The 27,750-nt window shown below is 52.1% G+C and overlaps 3 protein-coding genes and 2 non-coding genes across 5 annotated transcripts; 3 read left to right on the forward strand and 2 right to left on the reverse strand.

Annotated features, from left to right (window-relative positions):
* The first annotated feature begins 3,649 nt into the window (after positions 1-3,649).
* On the forward strand, positions 3,650-3,731 carry TRNAS-UGA (transfer RNA serine (anticodon UGA)). The gene has a single exon. It is a non-coding gene; the product is annotated as a tRNA-Ser (tRNA).
* A 1,358-nt stretch (positions 3,732-5,089) lies between these two features.
* TRNAE-CUC (transfer RNA glutamic acid (anticodon CUC)) lies at positions 5,090-5,161 on the reverse strand. Its single transcript has one exon. It is a non-coding gene; the product is annotated as a tRNA-Glu (tRNA).
* A 3,618-nt stretch (positions 5,162-8,779) lies between these two features.
* On the forward strand, positions 8,780-10,866 carry LOC146428953 (C-C motif chemokine 5-like). The gene is made up of 3 exons (XM_085078683.1): positions 8,780-9,101; positions 9,652-9,763; positions 10,255-10,866. Exons 1-3 carry the CDS (start codon positions 9,029-9,031, stop codon positions 10,340-10,342), a joined length of 273 nt encoding a protein of 90 aa, XP_084934809.1. The 5' UTR covers positions 8,780-9,028; the 3' UTR covers positions 10,343-10,866.
* Positions 10,867-14,228: 3,362 nt separating this feature from the next.
* LOC146428954 (C-C motif chemokine 4 homolog) lies at positions 14,229-16,945 on the reverse strand. Its single transcript, XM_085078393.1, has 3 exons — positions 15,704-16,945; positions 15,065-15,176; positions 14,229-14,737 (listed from the first exon to the last, which is right to left on the reverse strand). The coding sequence occupies exons 1-3, from the start codon at positions 15,774-15,776 to the stop codon at positions 14,650-14,652; spliced, it is 273 nt and encodes a 90-aa protein (XP_084934519.1). The 5' UTR covers positions 15,777-16,945; the 3' UTR covers positions 14,229-14,649.
* A 7,289-nt stretch (positions 16,946-24,234) lies between these two features.
* LOC146428955 (C-C motif chemokine 4 homolog) lies at positions 24,235-25,916 on the forward strand. The gene is made up of 3 exons (XM_085078626.1): positions 24,235-24,496; positions 24,983-25,097; positions 25,534-25,916. Exons 1-3 carry the CDS (start codon positions 24,427-24,429, stop codon positions 25,619-25,621), a joined length of 273 nt encoding a protein of 90 aa, XP_084934752.1. The 5' UTR covers positions 24,235-24,426; the 3' UTR covers positions 25,622-25,916.
* The last annotated feature ends 1,834 nt before the right edge of the window (positions 25,917-27,750 follow it).

The following is a 27,750-nucleotide window of genomic DNA, read 5'->3' on the forward strand; positions in this document are numbered from 1 at the left end:
CCGTTCCTTCTGACTTCCTGCTTGAAATATCAGTAAAAAAAATAATGAAGACACTCATTTCTTTCCTGCAAGTGAAAGAGATTGGCTTAACTTTTCAGTGGTAAAAGGTGATGGTGGAATTTGGCTTCTTTCTCCTGGTTGGTTGACATCTCTAATGGTTTGGGAAGTGAGAAATGCATCATTTTCCCAACATGCGTTGATGGAGCATCCCAAGGTCCTCATACAGCACGTGGGAATGGTGGGGCTGCCACTGTTTGCATCCAGGAAAACCCAAGTTGTGTCCTATCAGGGATTTGGAAATTCATATAAAATAATTGCTGATTATTGGAGGAGACAGGCTGGACAAGGAACGAGACAGCAGAAGTGTCCAAGGCCAGGTTGGACAGAGTTTGGAGCAACCTGGGATAGCAGAAGTTGTTCCTGCCATGGCAGGTGTGGAACAGGAGGAGTTTTAACTTCCCTTCCAACCCAAATCATTCTATGATTCCATGACACACAGGAAGAAAAAGGACTGTATTTCAGTGGATTAATGGGAAGGTAGGAGAAATAATTTAATCCTTTGAACATTGGTGAGGCTGATAACAAACAACAATGCTGAATTTTCTTGTCATCAATCAGCCTTGTAAACCTCCCAGGATTAGGGAGCCAATCCTTCCTACTGATTAAATATTTCCACAGCTCTTATTAAACCAAAATAAATAGAAGAAAAGCATATATGACAAAGGAAACTGCTACTAAAAAGATAAAATTTTAAATCTGTGGGGGAAAAAAGAAAAAAAAAAGTATGATGGCCAGGTTTTCAGAAACTGAAAATGTGAAGTCAATATTTCTCCCCAAAAGAGAAGTTTGAAGGCAAAGCAGAAGTTTGCCCCTGGCACCAGAGGGGCTCTGATCACCCTGCCAGCTGCTCCACCTCATCTATCCAGCTTTCACTGCAAAACGTGCCTAGGCAGAAGTCCAGGTCCCTGCTGGGTGGCTGCACTATTTATTTTGTGTTTGTGGCAGGTATCTTTGCCATTAGTGACTGGGAACTTCCCTGTCTGGCCAGCCAGAAGCCACCCTGGCAGTCCCAGTGGCACCATCTGAGCTGGGACTGAAGCCCTCTGATCCCTGCTCAGGGGCACCAACTCCAGCTGCCATTAAATTAATAACATATCAAATTATTTTGAACATCCAGACATCTGTGACTCTGCCATGGGAAACCTGGGGTCGAGCTGGTGAGAAAATCTGCTCTGGCTGGAGGAGTATGAGGGGAGTGGGGAGTCAAGTGGGGTCACTGGCACCACTGCAGTGGGACTGCCAGGGTGGTTCCTGGGTGGTCAGAGAATTTTCCTTAACACCTCACTGCCAGGCTGGTGAGCCCCACTGCCCTTGGGCAGGGGCACTGTCCACCCTCAAGGACACACATCCTTGGGGACAGGTGGCCCCACACTGCTCCCATGGCTCCAGTTCCCTGCCAGGCAAAGGCTGCCTTCCCATTAGATGTCCTGTCCATGGCTGGGGTGTAAGTGGAGCTCCCAAGGCTTCCACGTGTCAGGCAAGCTGTCCCATGTCACCTCCCAGGGGGATTTGTGGTGTTTCAGTGAGCTCCTTGCAGCTTCCAGAGAAACCAAGGTGTTCTGCTCACCAAGGCTGATGTACACTCAGCAAAGTGTAATAAAGCATCCAGGCAACCAGGGCAATATTTATCCATTAGTTATCTGACCCAGCAGCAGATCTCTCCTGTCTTGAGGAGATGCAGATTTCTTCTCTCCCAGGCTCTTGGTATTGCTAACATTACTGCTTGGCCCAGGCTTTCTGCTGTTCAGGATCTTGGCCTGTAAATCCCAGGAGAAACCCAGAGCAGTGTCAAACAACTGCTGGTGTTTGCACCCAGTGAAGGGAGGGAACAGTGAATCAAGGGATCACATAATCATTTAGGTTGGAAAAACCCTTTCAGACCATGGAATCCAACAATTCCCCCGGCACTGCCTCACCACCACCACTAACCCACGTCCCCAAGTGCCACATCCAACATGCTTTTTGAGCATTTCCAAGGATGGTGACTCCATCACTGCCCTGGCCAACTTGTTCTAGTGCCTGACCACCCTTCCAGTGAAGGAATTTTTCCTGATATCCAACCTAAACCTCCCGTGGCACAACTTGAGGCCATTCCCTGTCCTCAGGAATGGTGAGTGCTGTGTGTTGGGTCCAGCAAAGCTGGTGCTCAGTCTGGACTGTTACTATTTTCTGGAACTTGAAAGATCAAAGGGTGAAAACGAGAGTCTGAGCATTTCCTTGAGGAAGAAGCTCTGCCTCATGACACACCTTGTGGTTTTCTCTATTGCGTAGTACTGCAAAGTGCCATTTGTCACAAGAGAAGAGCTGTCAGCTCTCTGTTGAACTCAGATTTTTCTGCAAGCACTTCCCGTTCTTTTTATCGGGCAAGATTGTTTTGTCTGTAAATATCACAAGAATTGCAGATGAAAACAGGTGTTCACTGCCAACAACACAAGATAAGAAAAGGAATATATTAAATAAGATTAAAGATTCAGAGAAATATTGGGGCAATTCTGAACAGGGCAATGAAAGTGTGAGTCCAGCCAGGCTGCAAAAAAACAGTTGGGGGATGTAATGTCCTCCAGTTTCCTCCAGACCCTTCTGTTGGAGTTTTCCAGATCACACTTTTCACCTTCCTTAAGCCCCTCAGACCTCTCTTTGCAGGTCTGTTCCCCTCCATCCTTCTCTGGTAAACTGCCACTGCTCTCCAGGTCCCTCTGCTCCCACTCTGCTTCTCTCCAGGTCATTTCATTGGGATCTGGACCCTCCCATCCTTCTGATATCATGGTGGACAACTCCAGACCCCATTTTGGTTTCTGGTAATGTGCAGATCCCTGCTGATAAATCCCCATGGGAGAGGCATGAAGTGCCAGTGACACAGGGAAGCACCTGCACAGCTCTTGGACACAACTCCAGGAACCCAGGGAGGGCTTTGGATGTCTCAGGATGAGTCCCCAAAGCCAGCTCCCACCCCAACCAAGGACAGTGCTTCTAGGACTGCCCTCCAAATCGGATTCATGCTCCAAAGGAGAGGTCAAGTCACTTCCAGACCTTGCTCAGCAAGGATTTCCTCTCAACAGCCAGCTTTTCCTCCTTTCTCCAAAAACCTGTTCCAAAAGCCCAAATGCAGGTAGCAACCTGGTGAGAACCACACAAGCCTGGAACATCTTCTGCCAGTTTCAGGACAGAACCTGCCAGCTCCATGGCTCAGAGAGAGTCATATCTGGACATGCTGTCACAGAGGCAAAAACAGGGGTATTGTGGAAAGAGGCAATGGAGAAGGCTGGGATGTTCCCAGGCTAGAAAAGCAGACTGGGGACAGTTGTCCTGGGACAAGTTTGCTGTTGGACACAAGGAGACAAGGCAGGACACAGACCTGCCACCATGTCCATTCCCATGTCATCACCACTGCTGCTGTGACCAGCACCCAGGTCCTGCTCCCAGCACTGCTGGGATGCTCTGTGCATGGCAGGAACAGCAGGAAGAGCAATCCCCGAGCTGGGTGTGCAGCAGGGATGGCAGAATCCACACCCAGGGTGGGACCAGGTCCTGCTGTGTCCCTGGGCAGCGTCACAGCCAGCAGCTCCTGCAGACCCACTCTGGACAAGCTGCTGTGATGGCCGAGTGGTGAAGGCGTTGGATTTGAAATCCAATAGGGTTTCCCTGCGCAGGTTCAAGTCCTGCTCACAGCGGGAGTTTTACTGGCTGCCCCTGTCCTCCTGGCCCCAGCAGGGGCAGAAATAGGGGGATTTTCCCCCCTTGTTCCTTCCCTGTGTTCCCAGCCTGGCCCTGGCCCTGGCCCTGTTGTCCAGGGATTCTTTAGCTTTAAGAGATGCTCAGGAGAGTGTTCAGGGGAGCAGCCTTGCACCTCTTCTTATCACAGGCAGAAATCCTGCAATAGCATCCCCCCACCCCATACAGCCATGTCACCCTGCTCCCCACAGCTGTCACCCAGTTCCCTACAGCTGTGTGACACTGCTCCCTGCAGTTATGTCACCCTGCTTTCTACCTCCCGACATCCTGCTCCCTACAGATGTAGCACACTGCTCCCTAGAATTGCCACCCTGCTTTCTACAAATGTGTCACCCTGCTCTCTGAAACTCTTCACCCAGCTCCCTGCAGCCTTGTCACTCTGCAGGGACAGACTGAACCTTGTTTAAACAAACTGGTTGAGCCCTGTGATTTATTGTGATGGCCCAAGACTAATGTTTCGAATGTTTTAAAGACATTAAGGGCAAAGGCTGATAAGAAATAGGTCCTGCAGAGGCAGGGTAATTTTTTTTTATCATGCCAATTCCTTCCTTTCCCATGACACCCGACTGGCACAACAAAGCACTCAGGAGAAATGGGGCCAAACCATGGTGGTGGCATTAGAAGGGGACATAAACCATCACAGCCCCCAGTGTTGCATCAGACAGTGTAAAATCCTTCCCCAGGGAAGGTCTTGGGCATTCCCACATGAGCTGCCTAGATCCCTGTCACATCCTGCTCCTTAACAACCCACCACAGGGCTATTTCCTCAGGAAAGAGCACGAGGCTGCTGCCACCCCCCAAAATCCATCCCACCCTGACCCAGCCTCGAGGAGTTAAACACACCACCTCCATGATGGAATGGTGAAGACACTTTATGGCAAAAATCAACAGCTCTTAAACTGTTGTTTGTTCTGAGTTTCCATACTTGTGAGACACAACAAATGTGCTGAACCAACCACCATAGACCACGATAGGAACATCAGGTGTGACCAACCACCAACCCCATGCTGTGAGCACTGATTGGTTCTAATAACTGTTTTACAATTATCTAACTTGTTTTTCACCTCTTGTTTAGCTGAGTCATTCCCAGAATGCCTTTCTAGTTAGCCAAAGTAACAAAAGTGAGCAAGGATTTTACAAGGGCAGCAAAGCCCTCACTTTGCAAGGCCTTTCTGCTCCACAACACAGCCCCACAGGCTTGGAGCTTCTGAACCCTGAAAGTGAACCCCAGGAGCTGCTCCAGGACAGCACAGCCACCCAGGAAAATACTGGGACCTGCAGTGGCTGCAGGAGCTCCTTCCCTGGCTGGGAATCGAACCCAGGCCGCTGCAGTGAGAGTGCAGAATCCTGACCACTAGACCACCAGGGAGGAGTGGTGGTCACTAGGGTGGAGTGATGGCCACTGGGGAGGAGGGGTGACCACCAGTGTAGAGTGGCCACCATCAGGATGACCTGCTGCTGGCATCAACCAAGCCCTGAAGGGACAGGGACACTTGTTCCCCACAGCCCAAGGAGAGGACCAGAGGGGAAGGATGCCACAGCCTTTCTGGGGGGCTTGGTGGGGATGCCTGTGGCTTCTCAACCTCTGCCAGCCTGGGAAGCAGGATGTGGTTATGCTGTGACTCTGGCCACCACTGAAGGCAGGTTTGGGGAATTAATGATGGCCAATGGGTCAGGAAAAGGTGTTAGCATCCTCTGTGGGCTCACAAGGGAGGATTTCCTGCTGCTGCTGGGTCATGGACCCCCTTGGGCTGCTGTGCATTGCACACACCAGGCTGGGCACAATGTCATGGACACAACAACACTGAGCCCCAGTGCATAGCCAGAGCTTCCCCAGAGCCACCTGGGGAGAAGAACAAAAGTGCAGGTGGAGTCTGACTGTCAGCAGAGCCTTTCCTGGGTGAGGAAAATGGGTCTGAGCCCTGGTGCTGGGCAGGGAATGAGTCTGGAGTCCCAATTCCTGCTGGTTTTACAGTAACCTTGGCATCTTGTTTTTGTAGGAGAAAACAGCTGGTTGGAAACATCTTTTAGAACCCAATCTGGAGCTGCAAAGAGCAGACAACCAGTAGGTGATTCTCATTTACAGAGAATCCTAAGGGGGAGTAGAGACTTTTGTCTTCCTTTGCCCCACAGAAAGGGAACAAAAAGCAGCAGCCTGATGAACAGGGAGATGGAGAGGGGCTGGAAATGATCTCCCCAGGGATTTGCTGCCAGCATGGACAGCAAAACAGGGCACTGCAGAGCCCCAGACCCCTGCCCAGGACAGAAACACCAGGAAGATCCCAGGGCTGGAGGGGACAGTAAAAGTGTCACCTGTGCCAGCAGCTCCCAGCACAGCAGGGCTCGGATCGAGGGGAGGTGTACTGACCCAGAGGATGGGTGTGTGCGGGGAGGAGACCCCAGGAGGGGCACGGGGGGTCTCCAGGGCCCCTCGGGAGATGGATGAGCCGTGGCTCGGGTGCAGGGGAGGGGAGGGATGCAGGAACGCTTCCCGCGGAGGACAGCAGAGGGCTCGGTGCTCCTTGGATGCTCGCGGGTGGCTGGCAGGGAAATAAACAGAGAAAATCTCACTTTTCAGGGATCTATGCACACAGACTGGGGAAACCTCCCTGTGCCTTGCCTCGTCCCATGCAGCTCCCAAAAACTGGTCAGTGCAGCTCCCGTCTCTGCCTAAGGCCAAACCCCACCATGGTCACCCCGCAGCCCTTCCATGACCTGGTCTGGGGTCTCAGGGACGCTTTGAGCATCCCACCCCCCTCTCCGTGGTGCCACCATCTATTCCCAGCGTTCTCTGCAGTGCCTGGTGGATCCCAGCCGCCTTTGGCAACTCCTTTCCTTGGGGAGAAGGCAACTCCTTCACCCTGCAGGGAGAAGGCAAAAAGGAAGGCAGCTTTGCTGAGAAAGAGGAGGAGGAGGAGGAGGAGGAGGAGGAGGGTGGGGAGGAAGGTTGCTCTCCACAAGAGCTGGCCTAGAGCAAGGATGGAGCCACGACAAATAACCTGGCACCTTTCCAACCCTCTGGCATCTCTGCTCTGAGCGCCAGGGCTGCAAACTGCACCTTCAAAAAGCCCTGCAGAGGCAAAGCCCCCTAGCCAGGGACGAGGCTGGGCTATGTGATCTTCCTCCTGGAGGCTGCCAGCCCTTGGGCACGTCAGGAGCAGGGAAGGGGAGCTGAGCTGGGCTGAGGCACTGTCACCCTGCGCCGGCAGAGCCACAGACAGATGTCATGGTTTCGGTTGCCTTTAGCAGTTGCCTTGCGGTTGGGGAGCATCAGCATCTCTCTGTGGTTTCTTAGATCTTGATCTGGCCCTGTCACGTATTATGTCACAGGTGGTGACAGTTCCTTCGTCTGCCGGCAGATCTGGGAGCACCAAACGAGTTCATTCACACATCCCAGGGCAGGGCAGCCTCTGTCTGTGATGGAAGGTGAGTGGCTGCCAGCCACCAAGTGTGACCAGGAGGTGACATGGCACAGGAGATTCTTTATGGAGCCCTTTTGTGGGGCCATGTGGCAAGGCAGGTGGGGGGCATGAAAAACAGGCTTTCCACAGGCACTGCTCCTTGGAAAGGGAAATCCCAGCCCCAGGATTGTCCTTAGGGCAGTGGGGATGAGGCTCAGCACAAACTGCAGTTGTTACTGTGCTGAGATGAGGGTGAGACCCACTGCCTTGCTTTGCACCCTGCAAGGGTCTGGGGCACAAGCAATGTACACATCAATTAGCCAGACCAACAGTTTAATTGCAATTCTGCAATGCAATATGGGAGTAGCAATAAATAATCTCCCCATCTCTGACAGTGGGATGTCCCTTGGCAAATTCCATCTGAGGTTTTGTCCCTTACAAAGCCTAGGTACCCCAAAATGCCACCACCACTTGTCTTGGACAGCCCTGTGGTGTCAGGTGCTTGGTGCAGCTCCAGCTCCTGCTCATGAAGAGTCCTCAGGATCCCCAGGACACCTCCCAGATGGCTCCAGGGAGGATGATTTGGAAAAGCCATGGGCTCCTGCCCACCCCAGTGTGGCACAGCCCTGGAGACCCTCCTGCAGCCCCCAGTCCCCACCCATGGGGACATTGCTGTGAAGGGGACACAGGGGAGGCTCTGTGGGGACACTCAGAGGTGTATTGGGGAGGAGAGTGGGAGCAGAGCAGCCCTTCCCTGCAGTCCTGCTGCAGCACTGGGGCAGAGGGTCAGTGAGGAAATCCTAAGAAATCTCATGCCAGGAAATCTCATGGTGTCTTGTGAGGAGCAGCTGGGCTGGAAAACACACAGAGGAACCACAGGCTGTGAGCTGACAGAGAAGGGAGAGGTGGAAAAAGGGGAAATGCTCCCTGAGACATCCTGGGCAACCCAGTCATGTTGTGGCTAGGATAGTGACCCCTGTGACTGTGGGTGGCCACCAGGGCTGGGGTCTCTTTGTCTCTCTCCAGCCCCTGGGCAGGGGAAGCTCCTGCTCTGCCCTCTGCATCCCACCTTGTGCCAAACTCCCTGGCACTTGGAGAGGATGCTCTTTGCAGAGTCAGCCCGTCCAAGTGGGATTCCCAGTCAAGCCCTGCCCTTACTGGGGGTGTTGGGAGGGATTTGGAGGACACAAGACCCACACTGGAAGCACACTGCATTCTCACAGCATTGAGAATTTTGTGCTTTAAGGTGCTGAGTCTGCCAGCCTGGATCTACAGCTGGCTTCAGTCTCCAGGCTGAGTGTTCCTGCTGCCCCTGCTGCCCTCACTGACCCCCTGTATCCACCCTGGACATCTCCAGATCCCCACCCCAGCTGGACCTGCACCTTCTGTTTGAGGTTCTGAGCACCCCTGACCCCCAAAGCTGGTTTCTTGAAAAGGAGACTGAGCTGGTGGGTCCTGGTGCTTCAGGGAGGATGCTGAGGTGGGTTTGATAAGCAGAGTCATCTTGGATGATACAAGTGTGAACCTGCTGCTCAAGGGTTGGTTTCATATCCTGTCTTGGTGCTGATTTGCTCAGACTTACCTCCCCTCACACAAAGCCTATTCTGGTACTTTCTAAACCAGCTCTTTCCTTTTTTTCTTTTTTTTTTTTTCTTCAGTGTCTCTAAAGCAGAGGTGCCATGACATCAGCTCTGTTATGCTTTGGAAATTCCACAGTTGCCTTCAAATCTGACTGACTGGACGCTGTCCCTATAAAAAGCCACCACTGAGCTAGAACCTCACAAGAGAAACCTGCTCTGCTCCTGCCTCTGCCCTTGCAGCTAATCCTGTCCAGGATGAACATCTCCACATTCTGCCTCTCCATCATCCTGGTTGCTGCCCTCTTTTACCAGGCTTCTCCTGCTCCATGTGAGTACAGCAGCCCTCTGCTCTTCTAGGGTGGATTTTGCTCTGACTGCCTGTAATTTTGGACCAAAACTCCCAAAAGTCAGCTGCAAAGGTTGGAGAGCTGTGTGAATAACTTCTGATTTATTTGGACTGGTCTTCCTTTCTACCATCCTTTTATGTCAGGGATGAATTTTTGATTTATTGATTTATTTGTTTATTGATTGATTTATTGAATACCAATTTTGATTTATTGGTATCAAAGTTTTCAGATTTCCTCTTGCCTGATTTTGTTGCTGGCCTCTAGGAATGGACCCAGGATAACCAGAGGGGTTTTTACCATGGGAAGGGAGTGTAAAACATTTAGCAAGCAATCCTAACAATTTTGCTCATCAGGCTTTGGTGTTCACAGTAATTTCTTGCTGATTTTCAGGGGAAACAGGAGGAGAAGAGGCTGTCCAGCTGGTTAAGGGGTGATTGCCTGTGCTCTCAGCTGGGAATGTGCAGTTTATTGACCCAGGTCAATATTTATATATTTATATGGTCTCATGCTGGATTTCCTGATCTCTTCCAGTGGGGTCTGACACAACTTCATGCTGCTTCAGCTACACCTCACGAAAGCTGCCCCAGAGCCATGTGCAGGAATATTTCTACACCAGCAGCAAGTGCTCCCAGCCAGCAGTTGTGTAAGTAGCAGCTCTGGGCTCTGAGAGGAGGCTCTGCCAGCCTTTGGGCTCCTGGATTCCCACCCAGCAGGGCAGGAGCAGGGGGCTGTGAGGGACCACCCCTGGGGGAAGGGGGCAGCCAGCCAGTCCCACGTGCAGTGTGTGAAGCCTCACCCTCCTCAGCTGAGAAATAAGTGGTGCCTTGGTCTCCTTGCACCGTCCTGACGCTGGGAATAAAGCACAGGATGAGGTCAGGAGCCAGCAGGACCTTCCAGAGCTGATGAGCTCAATCCACACAACATTCCACGCTGCATCCACACTCACCTCTGCTTTGGACAAGGAGAGGAATAGCTGAGCTTGGCAGGTTCTCCCAAGGGTCCCTGATCTCCCCCTGGGTTTTAACAGCTCTGCAGCCCCCAGATGCTTGAGTGTTTGTAGGAAGTGATCCAATGCTATGACCCAAGTCCCTTTTCCCCTCTGGGACTGTAACCCCTGCACCCCTGCCTTGCCAGGTTTGTCACCAGGAAGAAGAGGGAGGTCTGTGCTAACCCTGACGCCAGGTGGGTGAAGGAATACGTGAACAGCCTGGAGCTGCAGTGAGCCCTGGGAGCTCAGAAATCCTGCCAGACCACCTGGCAGAGCTTGGCACAGACCTGGAAACGCTGCTGCTGAGCACCAGGACCTGCTGAGCCACCTTGGGACTCCTGAGGTTCATTTTGTCTTGCAAAGGTGTCATTTAACCATGATAATTCAGCTGCACTTAGGGCAGTGGTGATGCTGGAGACCTGCTGGCCTTGCAGACCCATCTTGGGGTGCCCTGCTGTGTGATGTGCCTAAACTGAGCCCCCCTTGTGTATCCACTGCTAGACTGGGAGGAGGATTCCATCCCAGAGCTATTGGTGGGTTGGGATTAGGTCTGAGTGCTGTCCTGTAAGCCCAGGCTGGGTTTTGCCTGCTGAATTTTGTCACGGTGCTGTGGATGCTGTAAGATCTGACCCTAGAGAAGGAAGTGGTACCCTGGTTACTGACAGGATGCTTGTTGTGGAACCACATCGTTCAGCCTTGTTGTCAAACCGCTGTTTTGTGCTGGTGCCAAAGAATAAAGTCATTTTCTTTCTGTGTCATCTCTGGCTGTTCCCCTCCTGTTTGATAAATGGGGATCCCACTATAACTATTTTAGGAGAGGTAAAAAAACCCCAACTTCCCAGCTGGAAGTCCCTCAGCCTCAGCTCTAAAAACCTTCTCTTCTGCTTGGCCTCCTTGATCCCTGTACTGATGTGGAGCCAGAACTTCCTCCCAGCCCTTTCCCCCCATCATATCATAGTCAGGGCTGGGAGCTGCTGGGGCTTTGCCACTGCAGATTTGGAAATCTCAGGGTGGGGATTCGGGGGTGTCCCTGCAGTGAGATGGAAGGGGGATGGCCAGGACCACATTCCCAGCACAGAATCCTCTGGGAATGCACCCTGAGCCAAGTTTAGCTCTGGGGATGCTTTGTTAGTGTTTATTGCAAGACAGCCACTGATTCACTGTTGTTCTGCAGCTTCTTGGAGAAGGCAGACAACACAAATTTTGTTTAAAAACGCACCAAGTAAAACTGACATGAGCATTTTATCAGCCTGCGGTTGACATTTCAAACTGGCTGATAACTTTGTGGGTAGAAAAACAAAACTGCTGAAGCTCTGCAGGGGATGGGAGCAATTCGGGTTGTGTCCATCAGAGCTGGCTAGAGTGAAAGCTCAGAAGTTTTTCTATCACCCCTTGGACAAGAGTATCCCCACCTGGCAGCTTGGTGGGTCAAGTCTTCACCTCCAGGGACATTTTCCACTCCATCATCCTTGGGAACAATTTCTTCAGGCCCCCCTCATGTCCAGCCACAAATGACCCCAAACAATTAGGGCTAAGAAAACCAATGTGAGATAAAATGCCTTTTAAAAAATGCCTTTAAAGTACCCTCAAGCCCTTTTGGTGCCACAGTGGTCTGAAGGTATTTAGGTCTCCTGACCTCCCTTTGCTCATCATCCTCTCTGCCCAGGGCAGCTGTAGAGTCCCCATCCTTGGAGGGGTTTAACAGCCCTGTGGATGTGACATTTGGGGACATGGGACATGGGTGGCCTTGGCAGTGCTGGGCTGGACTCAGCCACCCTAGAGGTCTTTTCCAACCTTAGTGATTCGATGATTCTGGGTGGGTGGGTGGACTCACCTGGAGCAGAGCAGGACTGGGAAAGAAAAGCAGCAACAAGGAGAGAAACAAAGCTCAAGCAGAGAAACCTTCAAGTTCCCATCCGGAGTTTGGCAGACACACAGCCCTTGTTTGTGCTTTGCTCTAATCCATCCAGCCTCACTTTGCACAGGGAAGCACCAGGGATGGGATGGGATGGGATGGGATGGGATGGGATGGGATGGGATGGGATGGGATGGGATGCATAAATGGGTGGGTTTAGGAGGAAGGATTCTTGGCTGAAGTGGCCAGTGCAGGTTGAAAAGACAGAAATGGAAGAGGCTGAGGTGTGAGGTCAAGTTCAAACCCTCAGCTCTGCAGGAATGGCAGTGAGAGGCTGTGCCAGGATGTTTGTGATGGGACTGGGAGCAGGGAGACAATGAGGACATTGGAATGGAGGGTCTCCATGGCTTCTCTCTCTCTTCCTTCATTCTCCAAATGAAGCTGGGAGAGAGAGAACAGCCACAGGGTTCATGCTGTCAAAAAAAAAAAAAAAAAACCAAAAAACCAGAACCAGGCTTTCCAGTGCTTTGGCCATGGAGCCATGAAGGTTTTCTGATCTCCTAGTGCACTGCAGGCAGTGAAGGAAACATTCCTTAAGTCGAGCAAATGGAAACTGAAACCAGAAAGGCTGGAGAGGGAAATTCCCACAAGTGTCTGGGCACACAGCCAGGGACTGTCCTGAGAGGAGACTGCTGCAGCCTCCCCAGCCTGTGTCTGCACCCTGGGCATGGCACAAACCCCAGTACCCCCTCAACCTCCCTTTCCCCAAAACATCCATCCTCCATCCCCTCTCAGCACTCAGGCTGCCAGAGCAGGGACAGTTTGGGGCTCCTGCAGCTCCTCTGCAGCACTGAATTTGGAGCTGGGATGTCCTCAGGGGTAGAGGAGACCCTCAGCACCCCATCCCTGGGATCTTCACCTGCTCCTGCCCATCCACCCCACCACACCGTGACCCCTCTGCTCCAGGGTTTCACAGTGCAGTGGGGCAGCCCCACTCAGGATACACACTTCCTACAGATTTCCATCTCTCCACACAGCCCCCCAGCACCAGCTCCATCTCCTGGGACACAGAATGGTGCTGGGCTGGACTCTCCTTTGCTGGGATGCTGCTCCTTGAGTGGCCATGACTCTCTTTCCTGCCAGATTTCCTGCCTGGAAAACACAAGACTAGAGAGAAATCACAAGACAACACAGAGGTGCTTTCCCAGCCTCCGAGCTGCCAAATGTGACCTACAGCTGTAGGGAGGAAAAAAAAAACCACTAAGAGAAAGCTTTTTTTGTTTAGGAAGAAGAATGGGATGTGGGCAAGGCCAGGCCAGCTCTAGACTGTGCTGTGGGGGCACTTGAAGGGGGTCTGTAAGAAAGATGGGGACAAAACTTTTAGCAGGGTCTGTTGCTGTAGGACAAGGAGGAATGGTATTGCACTGAAGGAGGTCAGTCTAGATTGGACATTGGGAAGGAATTCTTTCCTGTGGGGATGGGCAGGCCCTGGCACAGGGTGCCCAGAGAAGCTGTGGCTGCCCCTGGATCCCTGGCAGTGTCCAAGGCCAGGCTGGACAGGGCTTGGAGCAACCTGGGACAGTGGAAGGTTTCCCTGCCCATGGCAAGGGGTGGGATGAGATGAGTTTTAAGGTCCTTTACAACCCAAATCCTTCTGGGATTCCTTCCCAGAGCACAGATGTCAAGGAGCCCTGAGCATGATATCCATGGACAAGCTTTGCCCAGCACTGTCCCACCCTTGGGACCTCCTCCTTCCCATTCAGGTTCCCACAGAAAGCTGCATCCTGGGAACAACTGCAGCAGGTTTTCTGCTGGTTGTTTTACCCCTGCAGCAAGAGCTGGACCTTTCAATTTGTTTTACAGGTGGGAAAGTGAGGAACAACCCCCACTGGGGTGGGCAGAATGAAAGGTGGGGTCACTGCCTGGGTCTCAGCATGACTTTCTGCACACCCAGGGACCAGTCTGAGGTGGACTGGGAGCAGCAATGTGTGGGACGTGCCTGGGCAGTGTGGAGAGCAGAGTCATGTATGTAAAAGTCCCACATGTGGGTTCACACATGTCTAATTTTGTAGAGGATGTGGGGAGTGGGGGTGTGTGCAGCGGGGGAGTGAGGATGGAGGATGTTCCTGAGTCAGCAGTATGGAAACTTTGCAGGTTTGCCTCAAACCATCTTCCATCTTCACGTGCCCTGCAGAGGCTGCAGATGGCTCAGAGGGATGTTCCATGTGTGCTGCTGAGAGGCACACAAAAGGCAAAAAGCCAAGGTTTTGTCCAAATTCTTTATTCTCCAGAATGATGAGTTCACTTGTGCAAACCAGGGTTCCCCATCATCCAACGCTGGGTCACCCTGCTATAAATACCCTCCTGTCACCCCTGATAAATAATACCATTATCCACAGATAAAAAAGGACTGGCTACCCTGTATGATAATTTCTTAAATAACTTCAAATGATACAACAGCAGAAGTGCAGTCCCACAGGCCTGGGGTCAGGGCAGAGGGATGAGGCTGCAGCCTGGTCCATGCAAGCCAAGGATGAGCAGCAGCCCCCAGCACAAGGTGTCCTTCCAGCAGTCCCTTGGGGACACCTGCAGGTGCTCCTGTTGTCCCAGGGTCCTGCTCCATGGCTGGGGCTCAGGATAATGTGATTCATCCATGACAGCAGCTCCACTTGCCACCCTGCTTGGCTCAGTTCTGCTCCAAGATTTGCAGGTACTTTCGGACCCAGGAGTCATCAGGATTGGCACAGACCTGGCGGCCTTTCTCAGTGACAAACCTGTGGGACAGGGATGGGACATGTTAGATCTCTGCTCAGACCTGCTTCCCAGGAGAAGCTTCAGGCATTGCAAGGGGTTTCCCCTGTTCTGATGTGGAAATCAGCAGCTGGCTGGGATGCTCCCCACTCCCATCCCTTTTCCCACACTGCACTCCTGCAGGAGCATCCCTGGGAATCGTCACCAGAGCATCCCCAGCAATCCCCTTCCTCTTGGGATTCCCCTCTCCCTGCTCTGCTCCTACAGACCCCCCTGGCCATGCAGAGCTGGTCACCCACCCACACCCCCACAGTGGCTGTCACTGCCCTGTCCCACTCCCTGCCACTCACACGATGGCCTGCCGGGGACAGTTGGTGCTGGTGACATAGTGATACTTGATGAGCTTCCATGGCAGCTTGTGCTGTGTGTATGAGAAGCAGCAGATTGGCAGGTTAGGTCCAACTGGAAGAGGCAAAGGAAGACAATGTGAGCACTGAGAGCTGTGCTGGTGAGGAAGGTAGTGAAGAATTCGAGAATAATTAAGGTCAAAATGGACATTGGGGATCATGTGGTTGAATGCCACGAGGAATATTGAGGTACTGTGGGAGATTCCCATCCTGTCACTGCTCAGAGCTTCACTTCCCCAACTCCTTCAGCTGCAGGGCAGAGGCTGCAATCCCTCATCTCTAATCAGGAATAAATAATCTGAGCCCAGGGTGGATGGATGGATGGATGGATGATGGATGGATGGATGGATGATGGATGGATGGATGATGGATGGATGATGGATGGATGGATGGATGGATGGATGGATGGATGGATGGAAGGATGGCTGATTTTCTAATTCCAGGGATCCTACATGCAGCTGATCTCTGGGCACAGTGGCACAAATGCTGATAAATTCCCAGTTATCTGCCAGGGGACCTCAATGGAGAAACAATGAAGGCTCAAATCTGTTCTCCCTGCACAAATGAAAAAGCAGGACTCACCTGGGCCAGAGAAAGTTTGGGAGAAGGAGGCTGCAATGAGGAGAAGAGCCAAGGCAGCTGCAGAGACTTTCATCTTTCCGTCAGATGAGAGCTGTGGGAGCAGGAGCAGAAACTCTGGAAGATGCAGCTCAGTGTGCAGCAGCTGGATTCTGCTCCCTTTTTATAGGGAGTCCTGGAGGCAGCTGGAAGAAGCCAGGATGGAAATTCCAGAGTGATGATCAAGGATGACACGAAAGTGAAGGGAATTGGAGGGAACAGAAAAAGCTAGGAAGAATGGAATATCGTTCACAATGCCAAGTGAGTCAGCACTCATTTTCGCTTTATTCCTATCAAAAGGAAACTAGAATGTGCCAAGTGGTCTGGCCACAGAGAGGAGAATGGTCCCCCTGGACTGCAGGGGGGGTTTCCCTGTGAGGCTGTGTAGGGAAAGACAATGTTTGCATAACATTACACAATTCTGGAAAAACCCCAGCAGGCAGCTGAAATGCTCTCGTGCCGTTGTGTGCAGCGTTTTTGCCAGAGGCTGCTGAGCTGCTGCCCCAGAGCTCAGAGGTGGCTGCACTGCAGGCTCTGTGCCACCCAAAACACTCTGCCTGCCCTCCCCACTCCCACAGGGCTGGCCAGGAGTTGAGGCTGGAATTCATCCAGCCCAGGCTGCCCAGGAGCTGTCCAGGTGGGTTGTGAGACTCCACAGCCTCTCTGGACAGCCTGTTTTATCTGGTGTTTCAATAATAAAGCTTATCTGGTGTTTAAATAGAATAAATACAGTTTTATCTGGTGTTTAAATAGAATTTCTCATTGCCTCCTGTCCTGTCAGTGGCCACCACTGAGAAAAGTCAGGCTCCATCTACTTTGCCCCACACATGTTGGTAAGAATCCCCCAAGCTTTCTCCAGTCTGAAGTGTCCCAACATCTCCTCCTTGGAGAGGTGCTCCTGTCTCTCCATCATCTCCACAGCCCTTTGCTGGACTCTCTCCAGTATGTCCATATGTGTCTAATCCTGGGGAGCCCAGAACTGGACCCAGCATTCCAGGAACAGCCTCACCAGTGCTGACAAGAGGGGAAGCATCACCTCCCTTGACCTGCTGTCGATGCTCCTCCTCATGCAGCCCAGGAACCTGTTGGAATTTTGGTGGCATTGCTACTCATGTCCAGTCTGGTGTCCCGCAGGAGCCCCAGGTCCTTTTGTGCCAAACTGTTTCCAGCTGGTCAGCACTGCCACAGACTGGAGCCTGGGGGTGTTTCTTACCAGGGTCAAGACTTTGCACTTCTTGTTGAACTTCGTGTGGTTTTTGTCTGCCCACTTCTCCAGCCTGATGAGGTCTCCATGGATTTCACACAGGCTGATAATGATAGGACAAGAGGGAACTGCTTTAAACTAAAAAATAAAGGAGATTTAGATTAAATATTAGGAGGAAACTTCCCTGTGGGGATGGGGAGGCCCTGGCACAGGGTGCCCAGAGAAGCTGTGGCTGCTTCATCCCTGGAAGTGTCCAAGGCCAGGTTGGACAGGGCTTGGAGCAACCTGGGATAGTGGAAAGTGTCCCTGCCCATGGCAGTGGGGGGAACTGGATGGGCTTTAATGTCTCTTTGATCCCAATCCATTCCATGATTCTATGATGGCAGCATGTCCCTCTAGAGTGACAACCCCTTCTACCAGCTTTGGTCACCTGCCAGCTGGCTGAGGGTGCCCTTTGTCCCATCAGCCAGGCGAAAAAAACATCAAGGACTACCCAGTATCGATCCCTGGGTTTCCCTGCTGCTCACTGGCTTCCAGCTGGACTTTGTGCCATAAATCCCAACCAACCAAGCACAGTGTCCACCCTGTCCTCAGCCTCTCTCACTGCTGTTTAACTAATCCACCTTCATCTGTTTTACATTCCTCCTTTTCCCCATGGTCTTGTCCTGCATTACATCCCTGGTGCTGCCAGCTCTGGCCCATCCTCCTCTGGGCAGAGACCTCACCAGGGTGTGCTTTTAGAGGGGACAAAGGGCCTGTAAGTCCTGACATGAATCTCAGGGAAGGTGGTGGGTTTGGCCAGAAGCAGCTCTGGCAGGATCAGCTCTTGGTTCCCTTGGTAAATATGATCAGCTCCACGCAGAACAAGAAGTGGCTCCAGCTTTTGGCTGAATTGCTGCTGAACAAAACCAAATTATGGCTTTTTTCACCGTGGAAATAATTCGCTCAGAAACCATCAGCGGGATTTTTATGTTCCTCTGTTCTTGCAACTCATGTGAGTGTGACCTCTGGGAAGTGACAAACACAGCGCTGCACGGAGCAGTGACAGAGGCTGTGGCTGCACCAAGGCGCCCTGTGGCTGTCACCAGCCAGTGACAGCTTTGCTCACGGGAACTTCGCACCTTCTGCTCGCCAGCTGCTGCCTGCAAGGCACAAACCACGAGGGTGACGATGTGCACGGAGCACAGGGGGGTGTGGGGAGGGATGGTGGTGGCTCTGATGGCACTGCAGCTCTGTCCTCCACCTGGCAGCTCTGAGATGGTCAGTGGGAGGAAAGAAACCATCACTACATGTGAGGGTCTGGAGGAGGAGGAGGAGGAGGAGGTGCTGCAAAGAGCTGCTGCAGCTGCAGCCCCTCGGTTGTGTCACCGGTGGGTGACTGCCCTGCCAGCTGGGCTGTTGTTAGCCCCACGGTGCCGGGAAGCCTCCTGGAAAGTGGGGTCACCTCTCCCCCATCACAGACACCCCCTGCCCACAGGGCTCCAGCTCTGAGTCACCAGCTGCCAGCCCTGGGGCTCCACCACGATGATCCCCAGCGAGTCACCCTTGCCAACCTCCGGGTTTCTGCTTTCGGTTTTCAGCTTCTGGCCAGTGGTTTTCACTTCTCCAGCAAATCCCAGCGCCCTCTGCTATTGCAGTCCCTGCAGTTTCAGTGCTCACGAGCTGACCTCTCTGAAGCTTTGTTATTCCTGGAAACAAGCCATTCTTTACCACTTCAGCCTCACCCGCCTGGGGGATGAGGTTTGTTTTGGTGCAGGCAGGGTAGAAATAGAAAGCTAAAGTTATTCAAAGGAGAAGAGGGTAGAGAAGGATGTTGTGGGGCTGCAGAGCCTTCACCCCGTGGGATATAAACAGTGACAAGGATTAGCCCAGAGGCTTTCAAACTGCTTCAAGCTGCCCTGAAATCCTGTCCTCACCAAGAGCCACCCTCACAAAGATCCCAGGGCTGGGGAATGGGGGTACTTTGCTATGGGTGATGGTGAGAGCTGTCCCCAGGCTGATGAGGGACTTTGTCAGCTTCTCCGTGGGGGCTGCACTATCCCAGCCCTGCCACTGAAGGACCTTAGAGCACAGAAAGGAATATTATTCCATCCCTGTCTCTTCCTGTAGCGTTTTGCTCCCCTTTCCATAACTCCACCAGTGGATGCAAGCTCTGGGGAGTGGCATGATCCATTTGGGAGGTGCTGGTGGCTTCAGCTGGGGCAGAGGCGAGCTGCTCTGGGGGTCACAGCTCTGTCCCTGACCCAGCTCCCTCTGTCCCCACTCCCAGTCTGACCCCAGCAAGCCCCAAGGCGTGGCTGCACACCCCGAGGGAGGCAGGAGCCCTGGGGCTGTGCAGGGCTGGGGATGCTCTGGAGGCTCTGGGGGATGCAGGAGCCCACACGGAGAGGCTGCAGGGCAGTGAGGGGATGGAGCAGAGGCTGTGGAGCTGTGGCACATCAGCGAGCAGTGCCAAAGCCCTCCCCTCTCTCCAGGGGATGAGGGTGCCAGGCACGGCCCTGCTGGCTGCACAATGTCCCCTTTGAAGGGAGCAAACCCATCTGGAGTGGCTAAACCCTCCACATCGCAGGGGACACGACCTGCACTTCGGAGAAACGAGCACCCCAACCTCCAAACAGCCCCACATGGGAAGTGGTTTTACCGCTTTGAATAAATCGTGAGGCCAGTAAACACCAGTGTGTGACCACAGATGTTTACTGGCAGCTGCAGAGCTCACACCTCACTGTGAGACTGAGGCTGATGCCTGATGGGCTTTTGTTCTTCCTTTTTAGACCTTTTTTATACATTTTTATACCTTCTCCTTGTACACTTCACAAACACTCCTTGTACCTTAGCCCTACATGTTTATAACTCCTGTACTCTGATATTTAGCTCAGTTTGGGCTTCTCTGTGGGGGAAGATGAAACATTCATAACTATCTCAGAACTAGAGGCTCCAACCTTGGACAGAGCCTCCTCTCTGGAAAGTGTTTAGTAAACCAGACTGTAGTCTCACTTGGGGGGATAATTAGAATAGAAGGACAATTACTTCATTTGTTAAGTTTCTCATTGGGGGATTTTAGGTAGATATGCTAATCTGTGATGTCCATAAATTGTACACACATTTTACACAGGGTGCTGCTCAGTGTGTTTCCACCTCTGACGAGTTGAGCACCAAAGGATTAAACCAAATTAAACCAAGGTAATTCCCTTTTCCCTACACTGCTGTGTCTGCCTCTCATTTTTACCAGCTTTAAGGCATCAGAGCTCACAGCTCCCATGGGGTCTGACCTTCCCACAGTGACACAGCCCTGCCAGGACCCCTCAGAGAGAGGTCAGCACTGTGGGCTGGAAGGGACTTTAAAGCTCATCCAGTCCCACCCCTGCCATGGCAGGGACACCTTCCACTGTCCCAGGCTGCTCCAAGCCCTGTCCAACCTGGCCTTGGACACTGCCAGGGATCCAGGGGCAGCCACAGCTTCTCTGGGCACCCTGTGCCAGGGCCTGCCCACCCTCCTAGGGAAGAATTTCTTCCTCACATCTATTCTAACTCTACCCTCTTTGAGTTTCCATCCCAGGAGAGCTCTGCATTTTCAGCCTGGTGCTCCTCGCTCTTTCTGGGGGACTCACCAAGGATCTGAGCGAGGTGGGCAGAGGATTCAGCCCCAGCAGAGACACTTTGTCTGGTCCTCCCAGACATTTGGGTTTTGAGGGATGCTGAAGGGGGTGGGTTGGCTATATCCCCTGGAGCCAGCAGGCACAATCCCACAGTCACCTCCCTAAAGTTCAAAAATTGCGAAAACTCAGGTTTTCCCTGTTTCTCCCTTTTCATGCCAAGAATGGAGAGGGGTGTGGGGCAAAGAGGCGTTTTTATTTCTCGGTAATTGTCTTTGAAATACCATATAATTCATCCTTTTCGGTTTACTCTGCTTCAAAACAAAGTCCAGGAAAAATCTGAGGCATCAACCATTAAAAAGAAGAGTATTCCCTGGAATATTTTCTTTTGTAAAATGCCTTTGCTGGGGGAGGATGGGACCTTTAGCAAGATACATATTTCTTATCAGCTCTGACCAACTTCCTGTCCTGACGTGACTTCAGGGAAACACGAAATGTTTTCTGGGGAATAAGCCAGCAGTGTCTGGCCAAGGTGGCCATGCTGTCCCCTGGCCCCACCACACTGCACACAGATGGTCCCCCTGTCACTCCCACAGGCACAGGTCCTTCCTGGAGCCAATTCCAGGATGTGACATCACCTAAAAAATTCCAGCGTTTCTCCAGAAATGTCAGGAATGCTGGGGGTGAAATTGCTGGACGCTGATGGAATGTGCTGGAGGTGGAGCTGGAGCTGGAGCAGGGCAGGATGGAGCTGCTGGAGCTGCAGGGGTTGGTGGATCTTGTCTAAGGGGCAGTTTGTGAACTCAAGATATCTTTATTTACTTCCTTTTCTGAGTGAATCCCAATTTCTCAGCATTAAACACTGCTATAAATGGCAACTTACATCAGCCTGTCTCACCAGTTTTTTCCAGGTTCCCCTTTCATTCAAGATGGAGAATTTCCCTGTTTCTGCTGTCACTGAATTTATTTTGGGCATTTGCTTTACTTAGCACTTTCTCCTGGGATTTTTTGGGGGACTTGTAGAGAATCTCAGTCATCTCCCTCTATGCAAAACAGAGCAGCATCTCTGTGGAGTCAGACTCCTTCAGATGGCAAATCCCACTGACTCCCATCACTGCCTGCTGGGTCAGGAATTCTGAAACCACCTGATGGGAAAACCTCCTCCTTACACCACCACTTTGCTGTGTAATGAAATTAATCCCCCCAGAGATGCTCCAGACCACTTTTCCCACTCTCTCAAGGCACCTCCCAGAGAAGATGGTTCCTCATCTGAGACACACTCAGCCTCCCTTCCTAAAAGGGTGAAGAGCTGGAAGAGATGACTTTCTCTTTTCATCGTCACTGGAATGTGGAAAGTGGGTAAGGAAACATTTCTTAGGAGCATCTTGCAACATCCCAGGGCATCACTGACATGACTGTAACCTCCCACCTCTGTCCAGCTGACCTGTGCCTGTGGCAGAGCAGGAGCTTTTGTCACATTTCTAAGGAAGAATCAGATCCCTAGAAACCAAACAAATTGGCTTTAGGGTTATTTTTGGCTCTCAGCAGTAGAAAAGTTTCAGCCCTTACCAGTCCCCTTTAACACACATTACCTAAACTAAACTGAACCTAAACTGACTCAGCTATACAAAAGAAATTTTCGCTTTTATTAATCACAAAACAGCCCCTGAGAGTCCAAAATAATTTGACATGTGCTTGATAAAAAAGGAATTAAGGCATGGAGGTGTCCAGCTGCCTGGAAAGGATAATGTCTCATTGAAAATGTTTGAATAATCAAAGCAGATCCCAAACTAATTCTTTGTTTTCATGAAACTAGTCTTTCAGCAGAACATTTCCCTGCCTTTTGGCACTGTGAGCCTCGGGAGCAGGACGGGAGCTCTTGGCTGCATCTCCAGGAGTAACCCACAGGCACTTGGAGGCAAACCAGAGGGAACAGCTCAGAGGCAAACCACGCTCCCACATCCCTGTGCAACTGCTCAGGAGACATTCAGGTCTCCTGAGCAAGCAGTCAGGATCCAAGTGAGCTGATTCTCACTCTCTCCCAGCCCAGCTGGCGTCCCTAGGAACGCTGGGTTCCCACCTCCTGCCTGGCTGGATGCCCAGGCTCTCTCATCATCTTCCCAGGATATTTGGGGACGGGCAAGATGACAAACAGAGTGAGGGAATGGGATCTGGAGTGGTGAGTGAGGCTGCAAGGTGCCTCTCTGCAAAGGGAAGGATGGAAAGGTGCCTGAGCAGGGAAGGGGATGCTCAGCTTGGCTAGAGCCACATTTGCTCCGTGGGGTTGATCTGCCCTCCCCAGCTTGGGTGAGAAACATCACCACAGCTCCCAGCAGGAGCTTTCCTGAGTGTGGGACAAGTCTGGACCCTTGTCCTCTGGACCCTTCACTGCCCACCTGGAGCAGAGCACTTCACAGAGCTCACCCAACATGGCTGGTGGAGGGCTGAGGGACATGGGGAAACACCACATTATTTACAGAAGGCTCCTGGGGCAGTAGATGGACACCTTTGATAGAAACAGGATTAATCATTGCCCAACTTCCAGGGGTTGCAGAGGTGCCAGGGTGAGGTTGGGTTGCTCCACTTTACATTATAAGCCTTCAGTAAGTGTCTGCCAAGGAATCATCACTCCAAATGTCTTGAAAATAACAAAAGTGAGACATTCCCCAGGAATATCTGTAGAGAGCAGATATCCTTCTAGGAACATCTCACTCCAGCTGGACAGCCCTCAGCTCTTCCCAGAGCACCCATCACCTCCCTGCCAGACCTTCCCTCTCCTCCTCAGGGAGCCTCCATGGCTCTCTGTGGAAGCTGGTGGCTTCTTCCCTGTCTCAGCCCTTGCCCAGCCCTCAGGGAGCTCTTATCCTGTCCCATACATTGTACTGCTTCCCCTGTCTGTGGTCATTTTCTCTCACCAGCTGAGACAGGATACTCTGTTCTTCCCAACATCCTGGTTTCTGCCCAAATTCTCACCCCACAGTTCATCTGCTCCTCAGCTTCAGAAGCAGTGTCTCCTTCCTCACCCTTGTCTGGAAATCCTTTTTCCTCATCTTCAGGGTTCCAAGTCTCCACACTTCTTTCAATTCTCTGCATCCCCCATGCCCAGACTACCAACAGCCCTTGAAGTTTGACTGTCTAATCCAAATTGTCATTTAATGTCTCCTTATAGGACCTGCAGTGCACCAGGCACCTCCAGGAGATAACAAACAGCCCATCTCAGCTCTCCCTTCCCTTAAACTGAGGAGGAAACTTGAGTCTTTCAGCTTCTGGGACTCCTCTTTGATGCCCAGCTCTACCTGTGCCAGTGGCTGCAGCCCTGAGCCACCTCCAACCACAGGGGACATGTGAGGGACACTGGTGACAGCTCCCACCCCCTGCTCCTGGGGCAGCAAGGGCTTTGCAGATGTGGGAGTCCATGGTAAAACAGACTTCAGTCTCTTTTTCCCTAACCAGCCTCATCCCACTGATGCTCCTGGAGCCTCCAGCACAGCTCTTGCACAGATGCTCTCCCCTCCAAGCTGCCTGGGAAGGTTGGGTAACAGAGCACTTAACAAATGCAGGAACGTCCACAGAGGAACTTCTTACCGAGGGACAGGCATGAGAGAAGCAGAAATAGCCACAGTGACTGTTTCATATCCTGTGTCACTGGGGAGGCTCTGCATCGAGCAGGGAGCTTCACTCTTCCGGGGCTGGGGCTGCTCTGTTCCATCACGAGACTTCACCATGAGTGGACTCTGCTGGAAATTCCACCATGCCTACGCAAGCTCCTGCCCACCTCTCTCCCCATAAATTGAGGGGCTGCTGGCAGTCCCAGCATCAGACAGCAAAGAGGCTTCCAAGCTTCCCTTGCCTCCTCCAGCTCCAGCTCCAGCCAGCACTTCTCTGCCAACATGAAGGTGTCTCTGGTTGCCCTCACCGTCCTCATCGCTGCCTTCTGCTACCAGACCTCTGCTGCTCCACGTAAGTCCCACCCTCTGTAGATGGGGACAGGAGAGATGGCACTGCTGGGGCTGCCAGCACTGCCACTCTGGGTCACTCCACCTGTCCAGCCACCTTCTGGCAGGTGCTCCAGGGCTGTGGGACAGGCACAGCTCAGAGACCATTACCATAAAAGCTAAAGGTTTTTTGCCCTTTTTAGGGTAAAACCACAGCCGTGCCACCCACCCCTGCTAGAGAGGGTGCTGCCACCTCCTCCCCCCTGAGGAGGGCTAGGGGTGGCCAGGTTTGGGCTGGGAGATGTTGCCTGGTGCCATGGGCTGTGTCAATGCCAGCTCGGGGTGAACCCAACCGGGAAACAATTGAAGGAAAAACAAGAAAAAAGAAAAAACCTTTTATTTTCCTCTTCAATATCATCCCTGCTCCCTAGAGCCAGGCATGGGTGATCCCAGCTCCCTGCCCTGTTCCCCATCCCTTGCCCCTGCTCATGACTGTCTTTGCCCTTCACAGTTGGCTCTGACCCACCGACCTCCTGCTGCTTCTCCTACGTCTCCCGGCAGCTTCCCCGCAGCTTCGTGAAGGATTACTATGAAACCAACAGCCAGTGCTCCCAGCCTGCTGTAGTGTAAGTCCCTCCTGCAGGGTGGGCTGGCTTTGGGATGAGGAGCCAGGGAGGGAAAGGCCCTTTTTCCAAAGACTGGGAATGAAGGATGGGGGAGATGAGAAGCACAAGGTGATGCTTGGAGTGCAGAAGCCTTGTGCTGGTCCTGCCCAGATAAAATTGGTGGCTGATGAATAGGATGGGCACAGCATGGAGCTGTTCATCCTTGGGGGAGGCTGGGCTTGGGCTGGGCTCTTGTCCCAGCCCTGGAAGTGTTCCAGACCCAGTTGGATGGGGTTTGGAACAACCTGGGATAGTGGAAGGTGTCCCTGCCATGGCAGGGGTGGGACTGGATGACCTTTAAGGCTCCTTCCAACCCAAACCATTCCATAATTCCATGATTCTGTCATTCTCCATTCAGTGCTCTCCCACCAAACACTGACCTCTCTGCTGCCCACAGGTTTATCACCAGGAAGGGCCGGGAAGTCTGTGCCAACCCCAAGGAGGATTGGGTCCAGCAGTATGTGAACGAGCTGGAGCTGGACTGAGGTCCTGGACAGATGTCCCCAGCTGCTCCATGCCCCCCAACTGCCAGAAGTGCTTCAATGTCATTTAGAGCTCACTGAGAAACTGAAAACATTCCAGAATCCAACTTAATGCTGTGCAATTTCATTTTTTATAGCAGAGGGATCAGGTGCAATAACTCTGTGATAAGAAATAATTTTATTTAATAGACAAATATTTTTTTATGTAGACATGGGTTATATTTCCTATATTTAAGTAATTGTATTTTTGACATAATGTTCAATTCAGATGTCAATAAATAAATATTTTTGTAAGAAACTTCTGTGTTTGCCTCTGTTGCAATCCTTTGCGATGACAATAGCTGAAATTATAATAGTGACAAAAAGTTCTTTCTCTCCTTTCCCACACTGTCAAAACTCCTACAAGCTTTCTGTGTCTGAACATCCTGTTTTGCAAAATAATAAGAAAAGCCATGAAGGAGGAGGTGTGAGAAGGGCAGAGATTACATTCAGGTAACTTGACTCAAGCTTTTTATAAGATATTTAATCTCCATTCATTACGACAACTAGAAGCTCATTAAATTCTGCTGCTGGTCCCATTATAATCAATCAAAATATTACCTTTAGGAGCTGAAATTTAACACATTGGCAGTTTTAGAGAGAGCTTTCTGAGACCAGCAGCTAAAGTGGATCAGCCATTTCCAGAGCTGAGGGTGGAAGAAATATGTTTCACTGCAAGAACTTTAGAATTATTTCATTAAGCTCTCATTTAGCTGGAACATGAGGCTTAGCAGATATTCCTTCTAAGGAACACCTTGATTCCAAAACCTGTTCATCATCTCTGGAGATGCCAAACCCCAGCCCAGGGCAGGAGCTGCCCCTGCAAGGAAACATCTCCACTGCTCCCCCTGGAGCTGCAGGAGATGGAACTCACCTTAGTGAAGATATTTCCCACATCCCTGCTGGTGTTTGGGGTGCTCTGGTCAGCTCTGGACAGGCTCTGTTGGATCAGCAAGGAGGATTTGGGTTCCTCCTGTCCAGATCTCTAGTGCTGTCCAAGGAAAAGGCTCAGCTTTCCATACTGTTTCCATACTGAATTTGGGATTTCAAACACAGACATCAGGGGGACACAGGGGAGCAGAGCAGGAGGCAGCCCTGGGCAGGGTGACCATGAGGAGGCACAGAGGGTGGGTGGCAGAGAGGCTCAGGTGGGGCTGGGAGGGATCAGGGGGCCATGGGTGTGTTTGGGGGAGGAAGGAACACATTGCTCCTCACTTGGGGAGCTGCAGCCCTGACTGCTCAACCCACGGGGCTGTGTGGATCCCATCAGCCATCCCATCAGCCATTCCACCCCAGGACTGACTGCATCCAGCTAAAAACATATGCTGAGAGGAGGGGAATGAGGTGGAGAGCAGGACCAGGAGCAGGACCAGGAGCAGGACCAGAGCTCCCTTCCCTCAGATGCTGCTGGGAGGTTCAGTTGGACATCACCACCTGCATGTGGAGCTTTGGTGAAAGCCTGGACTCACCAGACCCTGCACACCCCAGGGCCAGCTCTGGGCTCATGAGGGCCAGGAAAACATCTTGGCCACTGGGTATGAGCCACCCTGGGTAGATTCACCCTGAGCACTGAGATTGGCACAAAGCTGAGTGCCCAGAGCTGCCCTCACTCCAGGGAACAGCAAGAGCAGGAGGGGGAAGACCTGTGATGGGATCATCCCAAAATCACCTGCTCCCTCTATCCCACAGTCCCTCTTGGATACAAGCCCCACCTGCCCCTGGGGCACTGGGAGCAGCCCCATAGCCTTGGGGTTTCTTGTGGAAGGGCACTGGGTCATCCAGGGAATGTCATCCAGGGAAAGTCATCCAGTGATGTCATCCAGGGAATGTCATCCAGGGATGTCATCCAGGGAATATCATTCAGGGAATGTCATCCAGGGAATGTCATCCAGGGATGTCATCCAGGGAATATCATCCAGGGAATATCATCCAGGGAATGTCATCCAGCCCAGGCACTGCTGGAGACTGCAGCAAACAATCCCCTGTGCAGTGTCCTTAATCATCCAGGGTGCATTCCAGCCTCCCACAGCATCTCCCCCTCTCCAGGGTACCTCAGCTAACTCCTCAGCACTATTCTGGGAGACTGCAGGAGC

Source organism: Lichenostomus cassidix, chromosome 19, assembly GCF_008360975.1.
Source record: "Lichenostomus cassidix isolate B80296 chromosome 19, HeHo_3.0, whole genome shotgun sequence".
Classification (NCBI taxonomy): Eukaryota; Metazoa; Chordata; class Aves; order Passeriformes; family Meliphagidae; genus Lichenostomus; species Lichenostomus cassidix.